Below are 12,293 nucleotides of genomic sequence, written 5' to 3'. Positions count from 1 at the left end.
CGATATATAATATATTTTTGTGAGGATGTTAAGAAGTTAAGTTATACGAGAATTAGTTAAATTAATTTTTCTATATTAGTATAAGTAATAATAATAGCTTTCACGAATATATAAAATATTTTTGTAATAACTTTAAAAAGTAAGGTTATAAATGATTATCCCCAATTGTTACTTTATATTCGAAATTTTATTTTTATTACCGAGTACGATTTAACAAATTTAATAATATAATTATATTAATATAAATGGTAGTACAAATCCAACGATATATAAAATAATTGTATAAACGAGTTAAAAAATTAGGTTACGAATAGCATATTTAAAACCTAACCTTCTACAGTTAAGTTATTCCATTTTCGTTGATTTATGAAATACAATGAGATCGTTGATAAAAATGAAAAATCACAACAATCTCAATTATTATATTAAACGCAATATGTCTAACATGATTAGGGAGAATGTTCGAAAAAATTTCGTTCATTATCAGAAATATATCGATAATAATATTCTTGTCGAAAGAATAAAATTCGATTGAATATTCCTTTTTTTTCTCACGATATTCTAAATTCTTCTATTGCTTTTATTTTGCTTTTTTAAAATCGCGTCAAATGATTCATAGTCGTCTTCGTATTATTGTGTAATTAATTTGAAAGATATTTATAATTTACACTTATCATATCGATATATATATGTATATATATAGACACACACACATATCGATATCTCAGAAAAGATATAAAAGAAGATACCTTGGCCTATAGGGAAACGATAATAACAACGACAGATCGTCCTACGTTAAGAATTAGGAACATGCTATTGGTCAGTACAATCTTACGTGAGTGGCTACGGGAAGGTCGATCTCGTCGCGATGTAAACACGCACGGCATGTCCGTACACGCGACGTTCTACGTAGAAAGAGAGAGAGAGAGAGAGAGAGAGAGAGAGAGAGAGAGAGAGAGAGAGAGAGAAAGAGAGTGACTGTTCGAAAAGGTGTTGCTTTAGGCGCGCTTTACAAACCAGTTTAACCCTTTATAATTTTATGTAACCTTAAAGTTACATTGTATATCTAATTTTCTTTCAATTTTATTTCATATATTTTATCATCATCGAATTAATTTTCATCTCATATTTGAAGATTAATATTTTATTAAATATAAAATTTATATTTTTATTAAATAATTATATATATATATATACATAATTTATTTAATTTACTATGTATACTATACTAATATAAATTATATAAAAGTATATTATATTCTATGTATATAAAGTAATAATTTATGTAAGTATAATATACAGTATAAGTAATATTCATACATATATACATTGTCTCTTTGTACAATATCCTAAAAAATATCTTTAGAATGATCGACATTACAAGGAAATTTATTTAGAAAAATTTGCCATGGTTCTGAGTTTTTCACGCTTAAGAAGTGTATTTAAAAAAATTCTTTTTCTTTACCATTGATCTTTTCGACTTACGAAGGCCACCACAGTTCATTTTTCTTTTTCCTTTTCATTCTTTCTTTTTTTATCTTTTTTTGAAGTAGATATCTATAATTTCTTTCTTGCGTGTTTATGCAGTAATGCTTATTTGCAATCAAAAATCGTATTTAGTAACAAAAAAATGACTACTATGAATCGTTTAAGAGATAATCGTCATCTTAACGACTGACTTAACAGATTCATAATATACCCGTAATTCATAGCTCCCCCATGCTATAGAAATACATTATTTACAAATCAAGCAGTCATGTGGTTTGACGAGTTGAAGGTCAGTGATCCTGTTCAACGTAACCAAATATATTACATGCAAAATATTATGAAACCTCTAAACGATTGTATTACAAAATAGTCTCATGGAAAATGTGTCTCGTGGAAACCTTTAATAGTTAGGATGAAAAGGAAAGGTCATGAGTAAGGAAGAAAAAGAAGAAGAAGGGAGAAAAAAAAAATAGAAAAAGAAAATCTTTATACGCAGTTTGTAGGTACGACTTAGAGCAGTATAAATTTATCTGAATAAATTGTCTTATAACTTGAATCATTTGCAAGATATTGTTCTCTATGAACATCAATGGACTTATTAGACATTCTGTAATCTATATATATTTGTGTGTTGTACATATTATTTATTTATTATAGTATATAAATATATTATACTAATATAAATAGTGATAAGAGATATTACATTATACATCATTTATATATTCCAATAATCCATATATATATATATATATATATATATATATATATATAAATAAATTATGATATATACATCATATTTCATATATAATAAAAGATTATATATATAAATATAATTTCACATTATATGTATATATATATATATAATTTTTTTCTTTACTAGACAAGAAAAAAAAGTTGTAATAATAATAAAAAAAAAAAAAGGAAAAGAACTCTCCCCCCAATCGCAATAGATTAATATAGATGAGAAAGACAAAAAATCTGGGGAAAAAAAAAAAAAGAAAAAGAAAAGCAGATAAACCGTAAATACCGTCGCTAACGATACTATAAAAAATAACCATAATAATAATAACAATAATATCGTTTTTCTTACCTGAAGATCGTGACAGTCGTTATCCCTGTGACTGGCTGCACGTATCACCCCCGCCCGCCAACCCCACTCAATGATCTTATTCACCTTCAGCTTGGTGAAACCACTCACCGAGAGGAACCTCTTTCCCACGATCTCCTCGCGAAACTTGTACGCCATATTACGACGATCGGTAAACGCTCGCTCGCGCGCGTTCCGCCGAATCCGCGACTTCGGATCCACGGCCACCCCCACTTATTTATTTCTTTTACCCCCGTTTCTTTTCCTTTTGTTATTGTTGTTGTTGTTATTATTGCTACTGCTGCTGCTACTTTGTTGTTGATTATTTTTTCGCTTGTCTTCGTTTTTGTTTATTCACTTCTCTTTTCGTCAACTTCCAATTCCACTTTTTCTTTCTATTTATTTATTTATTATTTATTATTATTATTATTATTATTAGTATTATTATTATTACTATTACTATTACTATTACTATTATTATTATTATTATTATTTACTTTTGTAATTTCCTTTTTTCTTTTTCTTTTTCTCTCTCTCTCTTCTCTCAAGCCCTTAGAGCACACTATATTTTCACGTATTCTCACGTATTTTCGCTTATTTTTGTTAGGACGAAGAAAAAGAGAGAGAAAGAGAGAGAGAGGGGCGGGGAGGAGGGAAGAAAGAGACAAAGTGAGAGAGAGAGAGAGAGAGAGAGAGAGAGAGAAAGAGAGAGAAACAGAAAACAACACTCGCGATATCACCGATTCTTCTTACACTTCTTACTTATTTATTCTTGCCACTTGCAAGAAAATAATATTTCACCTTGCACAGAACTAAATATTATATCTTCTTCATTCAGTTTTCTTCTTTCTTCATTAATTTCTTCTTTCTTCTGTTTTTTTTTTTTATATTTTTTTTTATTTTTCACCTATTATCATTCGTTTCCTACGTCCTATTAATTTTCTTCGATCTTTCTTTCCCTCTTCTTTACCCCTTCAATATTAGATATCACTCGTATTGAAACGAAGGCCGTTACCATGAGGCGAGAATAAATCCAGTTACTTTCCCGTAGCCTAGAAGAGAGTAGTATACGGAGTTAGAGAGAGAGAGAGAGAGAGAGAGAGAGAGAGAGGAGAGAGAAGAGAAGAGAGGAAAGAGAGAAAGAGAGAGAGTGTATGGAGTGTCTCTCTCCTCGCGACGAGGACACCCTAGACACACACACACACACACACACACACACACAAACACAAACAACAACTAACGATACATATATGCACATATGCATGTATATGTACATACATGTATATATATATATATATATATTTCGTTCAACTTCGCGGGTATTTTCGATCCAACTTGAAAGGCAAAAAACGAAAAAAGAAAGAAAACTAAATACGTCGTCGTGTTTCCGGATTTTTTTATTAGCAAAGAGATAAGAAGGTAAAAAAGAAAGTAGGAAAAAGAAAAAAGAAGAATGAACACACGGACGCACGCACACACGAAAAGAGGACCCCTCCCCCTCCCACCCAGCCCTTGCAGCCCTTGGAGCGGTACGTGTCTCGTCAATTCCACCTGTGATCAACTGTCCTTTCCTTCCTTCCGAACTCCTATGTATCGCACCTTCCCCTTATCTCTTTCCTCTTATTCACAGCACTGTCCAACACTACGTCAACGACGTCAACGACGTCAAAGACGTCAAAGACGACGAGGATGAGGACGACGAAGAGGAAGAAGACGAAGAATAATAAGACAAGGAGGATAAGAAGGAACACTTTGAACTTCCGGGCGCGCACCGTTTTGTATACTGGGCACACGCTACTTCAATGACGGTAGTAACGACAACGACGAGGACAACGACAACAACGACAACAACGACAACGACGACGGAGAGGACGACGACGACGACGACGACGATGACGACGACGACGACGACGACTCGACTCCTCCGAACGGTACCAATGTTGTGTGAACGTGAGAATAGTGACGCACACATGACCGACCAGTGATATCGCGTAGCGCGCACTGCGGGCGGACGGCAGGGAGGCACGGCTCCTTCCCGCGAGCCGTGCCCGCGTCACCCCCCTCCCCACTCTATCACTCTCTCGCGCGCCCCCTACCCCCCGTTGCCCCTTCCGCGCCTCGCCTCGCCCCCTCCCCTACTCCACCTCGTCCTCTGCCACCTTCTATCCGACCCAACTCCACCCCTCTCCACCTTCCCTCACCTCATCACCGATTCGTCAAGCCACCGGCTCCACTCCTCCCACTCCTCCGCTCACGCGGCACAGCCGTTTGCCCGGCACGCAGCGCCACCACCACCACCACCACCGCCATCACCACCACCACCACCACCACTACTACCATCGCCACCACCACTACCATTACCACTACTACCACCATCAGGCAACTACTACCTTTACTACACTACCGTCGCTACTACCTCCCTCCACCGCACATTGCCTTCATCGCCACCGAGCGTCGCGTTCGAGACGTTGGTATGTATCCACGACCATGCCGAAGTTCGTTCGTTTCTCTTCGTCTATCCTGACGGCCATAAAGGTGCTGAAGAGGGGAGATCGGTGAGGGCTATGCCTAGGGCCGTATCGCGACGACGTTTGCGCGCGGTTGCGACAGAAAGAAAGAGTCGGAGTGAGAGTGAGAGAGATGGAGAATGTCTACCGCATACCCGTAACTTGTATTACACGTCGCCCTGCTTATGACTATTTATTTTTCCCGTTGTAACGCCAACGTTTTCCCTTTTCTCTCCTCTCTCTCTCTCTCTCTCTCTCTCTCTGTCTCGCTCGCGTTCCTTTTTAGTCTTCTCATTCCTCGTCGTCGTCATTATTCCGAAATTATTTTTCTTCCTTTTTCTTTTCTTTTCGTTCTCTTTAGCTATTTTTTTCTTTTAAATCGTAATGATTTTTCAACCTACACGTTCAATGACATATATACGTGAAATAGGAGGATTTATTTTTTTGATATAAAGAAATCACGTTACGTCTATATATAATATGTATTTTTATTTGCCTGAAGAGAAGTTTGATGATCTACGATTTGTGGAGAATAATAATATGAAATGAAATGCGCAAAGTGAAAGATATTATTCTTGTAAGTTTTATTTGTTAAAAAAGAATAAACTATGATCTAACTAAATACTTTGTATTTGTAACGCAATGTTTGTTATATGACGTAAATTTTATTTGTAATATAATTTGTATTTCCAAGAAAAAAGAAAAAATCGATAAATTCTAATCCAAAATTAGATTCTGATTTTTATTTCTAATTTTTATTCGATGAGAATAAGAAAAAGGATAAGTCGGTAAATCGTAATTTTTCTTTCAGTAAAGATAAAATCGAAAACGTAGATAAGAGGAAATACATTTCAACTAAGTTCGGAAAATTCGTATAGTATTGCGCCCTAAGTTGAGCCACGAGTATCTACGTTCCTGAGGTCACGTGACGAAAACACGACGTGACGTAAGGGGCGCAGCAACGGCTAGCTGCCAGTCCAACATGGCTGACCTGTGAGCAGCGGTGCTAGACACGACCGTCCGCATTAAACTCTTCTTTGTGCCGATCGTGGGCGCTTAGTAAAGCGCAAATATACGTTAATATGATATCCTCGATAGTATCGCGATTAGTAATGTGAGTATTAATTGGGTAAAAATGTTTAATCGTTAAATATATTGTGTTTTAAGTCCGAGGAAAAAAGCAAAAAAGAAAAGAAAAAAGAAGAAGAGAGAAAAACAAAAAAGAAACAAAAAAGAAAAAACAAATGTTAGAAGAAACGCGAGTGTGCCCAGAATCATCGTTCGTTGTTGATTCAAACGACAATGTCGTTTATGATAATTTCATCATCGATCTTCTTTTTAATATCTCTTTTTAACAACTGCGTGCAAATCTTTCGATCAAATTTCATATATTTCTTTATTTCTTTCTCTGTCTCTTATAATTTCCTTCCATCTATGATCATGAAAGATACGACACAAAGGATGAAAAATGACGGTCATATGAAAGTGACCACAAAAGTCTTTTGTTCGTGTGCGTGCGTGCGTGCATCGCGTGTGTCCCTACTCTGCATGCGTGCGTGCCCTTTGAAACGATGCATTTGTGATAACGCTCGTCGATTGTCAACGAATTACTCAAACGTTATAAATCGATGATGAATCGGTGTTTCTCCCCGTTAGAGCTCCCTACGAAAAAGAAATTCTCCTTGAGAACTTCCTTTGGCGAACTTCGATTGGACGAAAGAAGATACAACGACATCGTTATTTTTCTGATCTCCGAAGAAATATATCAATAAGAGAAAGGTAAGTCCATCCATCATTTTATTTCGTTGTAATTATTCGTTGAAATTTTATTCTTCTCTTTACCATTCTCAAGGGAAACATGGGAAGGACAAAAAATAAAATAAGATATATATATATATAAAAAATAAAAAGAAATTGCTTACGTCACTAAGAGAGCTTGATCGTTAGAGTCGATATATATTATCTATTTGAATATTCATATATTACCGTTAGAATGTCTAACGGTGTCAATCCTCTTTGTTATTCATGACGCATATATTAGATTCGAACGCAGTAAGCTAGTAAGTAAGAAAGAAAGAAAGGTCGTTGAATCCGTTTGTTAGTATTATTACGTTAACGTATCTAACCTAACCTTTAAAATTCTCAAACCCCTGGACTGCGTCGTTGCGGATATAGATGAACGTTACGACACCTCGCGTATGTTTCTGGTAACTATTTTTTTTTTATTTCTTTTTTCTTTTTTTTTAGTTCATTTCATTTTATTTTTATTTACGTTCTTCTTTTTTTTCTTTTTTTTTTTTTTTTTTTTTTAAATCGATTACTACCGACTATTAAAAATGGCGAAAAAGTTAACAAAAAAAAAAAAAAAAAAAAAGACAACTCGAATTAAATTAATCGATCGATTACGAAAAAGAAAATCTCGATTAATTTTTTTCCTTCAAAATTCATTTTAAATATAAACAAAAAAAAAAATTGAATTTCAACATATGGAAAATTATAAAACGTTTCGAAATTAAATTTCTATAGAGAAAGAAAGAAAAAATAAATAAATATGAAAAATATAAAAAGAAATACAAAAAAAAAAAATGAATAAATAAACGAAGAGAAAAACGGTGAAATTCGATTTGGTTTTGTGCGAATCGAAACGGTTCGATGAGTTTGAGATACTACATACGTGTCTATATATATATATATATATATATATATATATATATACACAAAATGTTTCATCGATGTCTTGTAATTCGAGAAAAATATATACATACACTGTAGTGAAATTTGTGAAATCCAGTAAGAAAGCGATTTAATTCTTCGATCGAAGTAAAAGGTAGATTCTTAAATCGCAGTAACCATTAAATGGCTTCTCCATGGTCATTTCCTTAAATGGTAATAACTCTGCCTTTCGACTAGTCTCTTTTCCACCCAATGTTGTTACACATACACACACACACACACACACACATAAGAATTATACATATATATAATCTTTAAAAAGAAAATCTATCGGAAAAGAAAACATTTTAAAAATCATCAAATTATATTATATATATATATTTCTCGATAAGATGACACCAATCTCGTCACGTACAACTACATGAGGCCATAAAAACTAATCGAAAACGAAGAGAGGAGTAGGAGAGAAATTCGCGGCCCTATTCCATTGGCGATTTAAAAATGACCGGAGCGAGCTCGTCACGTGACTCCCAATCTGTCATCGTCAGCTGATCGTGACGTGTTGAGGGGGGTCTTATCGATGATCGAGACGAAACTGAACGTTTCTGCGATATATATCGCTTCTTCTCTCTCTCTCTCTCATTCACTCAGTACTCTTCGATCAGGGAATATATACTCGATTGAGCACATATATGTATACACATACAGTATACACCAAATATACATACATATACTATATACACACATATATAGATACATATAATACATACGTATACGTAAGTATTGATCTGGTGTATGTATATAGAAAAAAAAAGAAATAATAATAAAAATGGAAAAATGGTCTCTCTCTCTCTCTCTCTCTCTCTCTCTCTCTCTCTCTCTCTCTTTCTACGTTACTCAAGTCACGTTTTGATTTCTAATTTAACGTTAGAAGGCGCTTGCTCACGCTCTTTTAACTCTCCCCTCTCTCTTTCTCTTTCTCTCTACTCTTTCTCTCTGTTTGTCTGGTTTGTCTCTCTTTCTCGCACGGTCTTCGGTGCACCAGCTGATCGCTACGTCACGCCTCCGAGTCACTGTGGTGTTTGGGTCATTGCACTCTGCTAAGCCAGCGCGTTCTCTTCCATCCTACTCTAATTGTAAGCACGTTTTCTTTGTACCCTCGCTCTCTCTGTCTCTCTCTCTCTCTCACACACACACACACACACGATAACCACCGTTTCTCGTTTAAGATTTCTTATCCTTTTCGCTTTTTTTCCTTTTTATTTTTTATTTCTTTCTCTCTCTCTCTCTCTCTTTCTCTTTTTCTCTTTGTCACTGTCTGTCTCTTTCCTTCCCTTTCCTTTTTGTTTCTCACGCATACATTTATACACGTACATATGTAAACACATAGGACCCTTTACAGGTATAGCGTCTAAAGGTATAGCGACTGTAAGGTATTTTTTTTTCTTTTTCTTCTTCTTTTTTTTTTTCCATCGGACAAGTCCCTCTGACTCACGATCAGTGTTGCACTTGACGATCGAATTGGAACAAGGCGAGAAACGCGGATCCAAGATCGGGCACGAGGCAAACGTGTCGTTGTATATTAATATATAAGTATGCATACACACGTGTATGTATATACGTTATATATATATACTACGTATATATGATTATACAACGTATAATAGTGTATATTGGTTTGTCAAATTTATCTTTTTTTTTTTATTTATATGTATATATATATATATATATATATTTCTTTTTTCAATATCTTGGATTCTTTTCAACTTTCGAATTTCGAATTATATAATGTTTTTTTTTTAGTATATTTTTTTTTTTTTAGGTATTTTTTCTCTTCTTTCTTTCTTTTCTTTCTTTGTTTTTTCTTTTTTTTCTTTTCCCCCGAAGATCCACAATTTAGATTTCCTTCTGTAATAACATGACGTGAAAAAAAAAAAAAAGAAAATTAATTGATCAATTAAGAAAATTTTGAAAGTTTTACAAACAAAACGGACGATTTTTGGTTAAATTAATTGAGTTCTTTTTTTTTTTATATGATAACATTATTCGGTTTCTTTTGAAGATCTTTGTGTTACAATATTGACGACGATAAAAAGTACTTATCACATTTCAAGGGTCTCTTAGATTATTTGTAGTTACGATTTGAAACTGTTCTTTTTTTTCTTTTTTTTTCTTTTTTTTTTAACGCCACGTAACTTTGGAATCATTAGATTAGATAATTTATATTTTTGAACTTTATTATCTGATTGTATGGTATCAATCTTAATCGTTATTTCGTATCAAAAGTTTTTAATATTTTTTTATCTATTTAATTTTTTTTGGAATACAAATTATATCAGGGTTGCGTCAGGTTTGCGTCAGGGTTGCGTCAGGTTGCAGGCTTTCAAAAATATGAAAAAAAAAAAAAAATGATATGACTTTTTCATTTGATATCGTGTCATTCTAATAATAACAAAACGAATAATACATACGGATCTTGATTTATATTTCTTGATACGAAACGATAATTTACAAGGACGTTAAAATACAAGGACAAATGTAAATAAAAAAAAAAAAATTTCTCTCTCTTTCTCTCTCCTTCTCTTTCTGTCTATCTCTATTTCTCGTTTTCTCTCGCATCTCTTTTCTCATAAAAATGATTTTGTCGAAAATAAAGATCAATTTTTCGACTAAGATAATTTGTTTTTGGATGGTTGCCTAGTTTTATAGAACGATCTCTCCTACATAGAAATCCTGGCGTATTCTTCGATTCTCAGTGACGTCACTCTCTCTATTTTATTTTTGTTACCCGATAGAAGTATTTACGTAAGAGAAGACCGCGTAAGCAACTCTCAACTTCCTTAAAGTCCTTGACACGCGGCCGATAGTAACATATAGAATCGTAGCGTTATCATGTATATATTTTCTATTTCTAGTGTGAAAAAGAAATAATGGGTTTTTTTTTCCAACTAAACAAAAAAAAAGAGAGCTTAAACTTTCTTCATTTATTATCATCGTGAAATTGAAATAAGAAAAAAAAAATAGGTATAAGTAATATACAAGTACAAGTGCAAAAACATATTAATATTTAAAAAAAAAAAAATAAAAAAAAGTTATAATTTAATTTTCCCTTCATATAATTTTATATAATTTATTTCTTTTTCCTTTCTTTTTTTTTTTTTTTTTTTTTTGCTATACACGGGTTCGAAAAATTTAGTTAAAAAGATTTAATTAAAAACCGTTGTCGCGTCATCTGTCATTCAAGGATGTAAAATATACAAAAAAGAAGGGAAGGGGAAGGGAAAAAAAAGAAATTGCTTCATAGAATTCACAATAAATGAAAAAAAAAGAAAAATAATTGTCATTTTAAAAACCAATTTATTTTTCATATATTTTTCTCTTTTTATCTCTCTTTCTCTCTCTCTCTCTCTCTCATTTTTGCTTTCTTTTTTTTCTTTTTGTTTTGTTTTGTTAATAAAAGGGTTCGCGCACTCTATAAAAATTCGTTAAGTTGGAAATAAGCCAGAAACGTAAAATGTGACTACGAGGTACCGAATAGAGAATATGAAGAAAGGGGATGAAAATAAGGGGAGATGTTTCTTGGGTTAGAGCGAAGTAATGCGACCCTGTTGGATCGATGCTCGGTTGGCAACAGGAGGGTGCCATGGCATCTCCTGATATACCGGACAAGGACATTCTCCGTGTGACACCCTTTTCTATTTTACACTCACAAAGGCGAAATGGTCCGGTCCTTAACATCGAAATGAAATCGATATTTTTCGCAGCTTTGCAAAAGATATATCGTATTAATTGTTGTTCCTATCTTTCTCTCACACATATTTCATACATGTATACATATTTTCTATATGTATAAAGTTACATACGTATGTGCGTAAATATATATAATATGTGTGTACACATCTTAATAATAATAATAATAATAATATATAGTATACACATAAATAAATAAATGAAAAGAAATATATATATATATATATTTATATATAAATATGTAACTTTGGATATTCATATGTATTACGTGACGTTATATAGATAATTAATAATCGTATTGTAAAATAAAATTTCAATAGAAAAAAGGAAAAGGATCGACAGTATTAAAACGATACGATCAATAAATTATACGTTCTATTTTTTGTTTGTCTTTGTTCTTTTTTTTTTTTTTCTTTCTTTTTTTCCCCCTTTTATGTTTCTTCTTTCTTTTTCTTTTTTTTTTCTTTTTCTTTCTTTATTTTTTTATTTTTTTTTTTTAAACGTCGCACGATTTTTTCTCCCGGTTCGTTTCTTCGAGCTTATCCCTCTTCGTGTCTCCGACCGAAGGAAAATCTATTCGGTGTAGCGTAGCGAGAGTGTTCGAAAGGGCGAGTAATGAGCGCAAAAATAGAGGAGAGAGAGAGAGAGAGAGAGAGAGAGAGAGAGAAATCGCAGGTTGGGATGGAAGGTTGTTGGGTGGAATAGGAGGAGGAGGAGGGATTATACACCTGTGTACTTGGGATTCTCGACCTCATGACGTCATAATCCTCATTAGAATAATTAAAAAT

At 33.4% G+C, this 12,293-nt stretch overlaps 2 protein-coding genes across 11 annotated transcripts in view; one reads left to right on the top strand and one right to left on the bottom strand.

Annotated features, from left to right (window-relative positions):
• The window catches only part of LOC124431148, a 238,284-nt gene extending 233,704 nt beyond the window's left edge, over positions 1 to 4,580 (bottom strand). For 5 of the 9 annotated variants that reach the window (XM_046978661.1, XM_046978669.1, XM_046978668.1 and 2 more), the window contains exons 1-3: positions 4,127 to 4,580; positions 3,073 to 3,627; positions 2,579 to 2,970 (exon numbers count right to left, since the gene is read on the bottom strand). In XM_046978661.1, coding sequence (XP_046834617.1) covers positions 2,579 to 2,734 — 156 coding nt within the window. In that variant the 5' untranslated portion in view covers positions 2,735 to 2,970; positions 3,073 to 3,627; positions 4,127 to 4,580. Of the gene's footprint in view, positions 1 to 2,578; positions 2,971 to 3,072; positions 3,628 to 3,853; positions 4,034 to 4,126 lie in introns of those variants that run through there. The other 4 variants (XM_046978662.1, XM_046978664.1, XM_046978665.1 and 1 more) reach the window with 4 other exon arrangements.
• Positions 4,581 to 6,044: 1,464 nt separating this feature from the next.
• LOC124431157 (uncharacterized protein T19C3.4-like) overlaps positions 6,045 to 12,293 on the top strand; it is a 29,350-nt gene continuing 23,101 nt past the window's right edge. The window contains exons 1-2 of one of the 2 annotated variants that reach the window (XM_046978701.1): positions 6,057 to 6,196; positions 6,739 to 6,861. Coding sequence is in view for 1 of the 2 variants with exons in the window: in XM_046978706.1 (XP_046834662.1) it covers positions 6,165 to 6,196 (32 nt within the window). In the remaining variant the exon portion in view is untranslated. Of the gene's footprint in view, positions 6,197 to 6,738; positions 6,862 to 12,293 lie in introns of both variants that reach the window. The other variant, XM_046978706.1, reaches the window with a different exon arrangement.

The sequence above is a fragment of the Vespa crabro genome, chromosome 20 (assembly GCF_910589235.1).
Source record: "Vespa crabro chromosome 20, iyVesCrab1.2, whole genome shotgun sequence".
NCBI lineage: Eukaryota > Metazoa > Arthropoda > Insecta > Hymenoptera > Vespidae > Vespa > Vespa crabro.
This window is presented reverse-complemented; position numbering and strand designations above follow the sequence as displayed.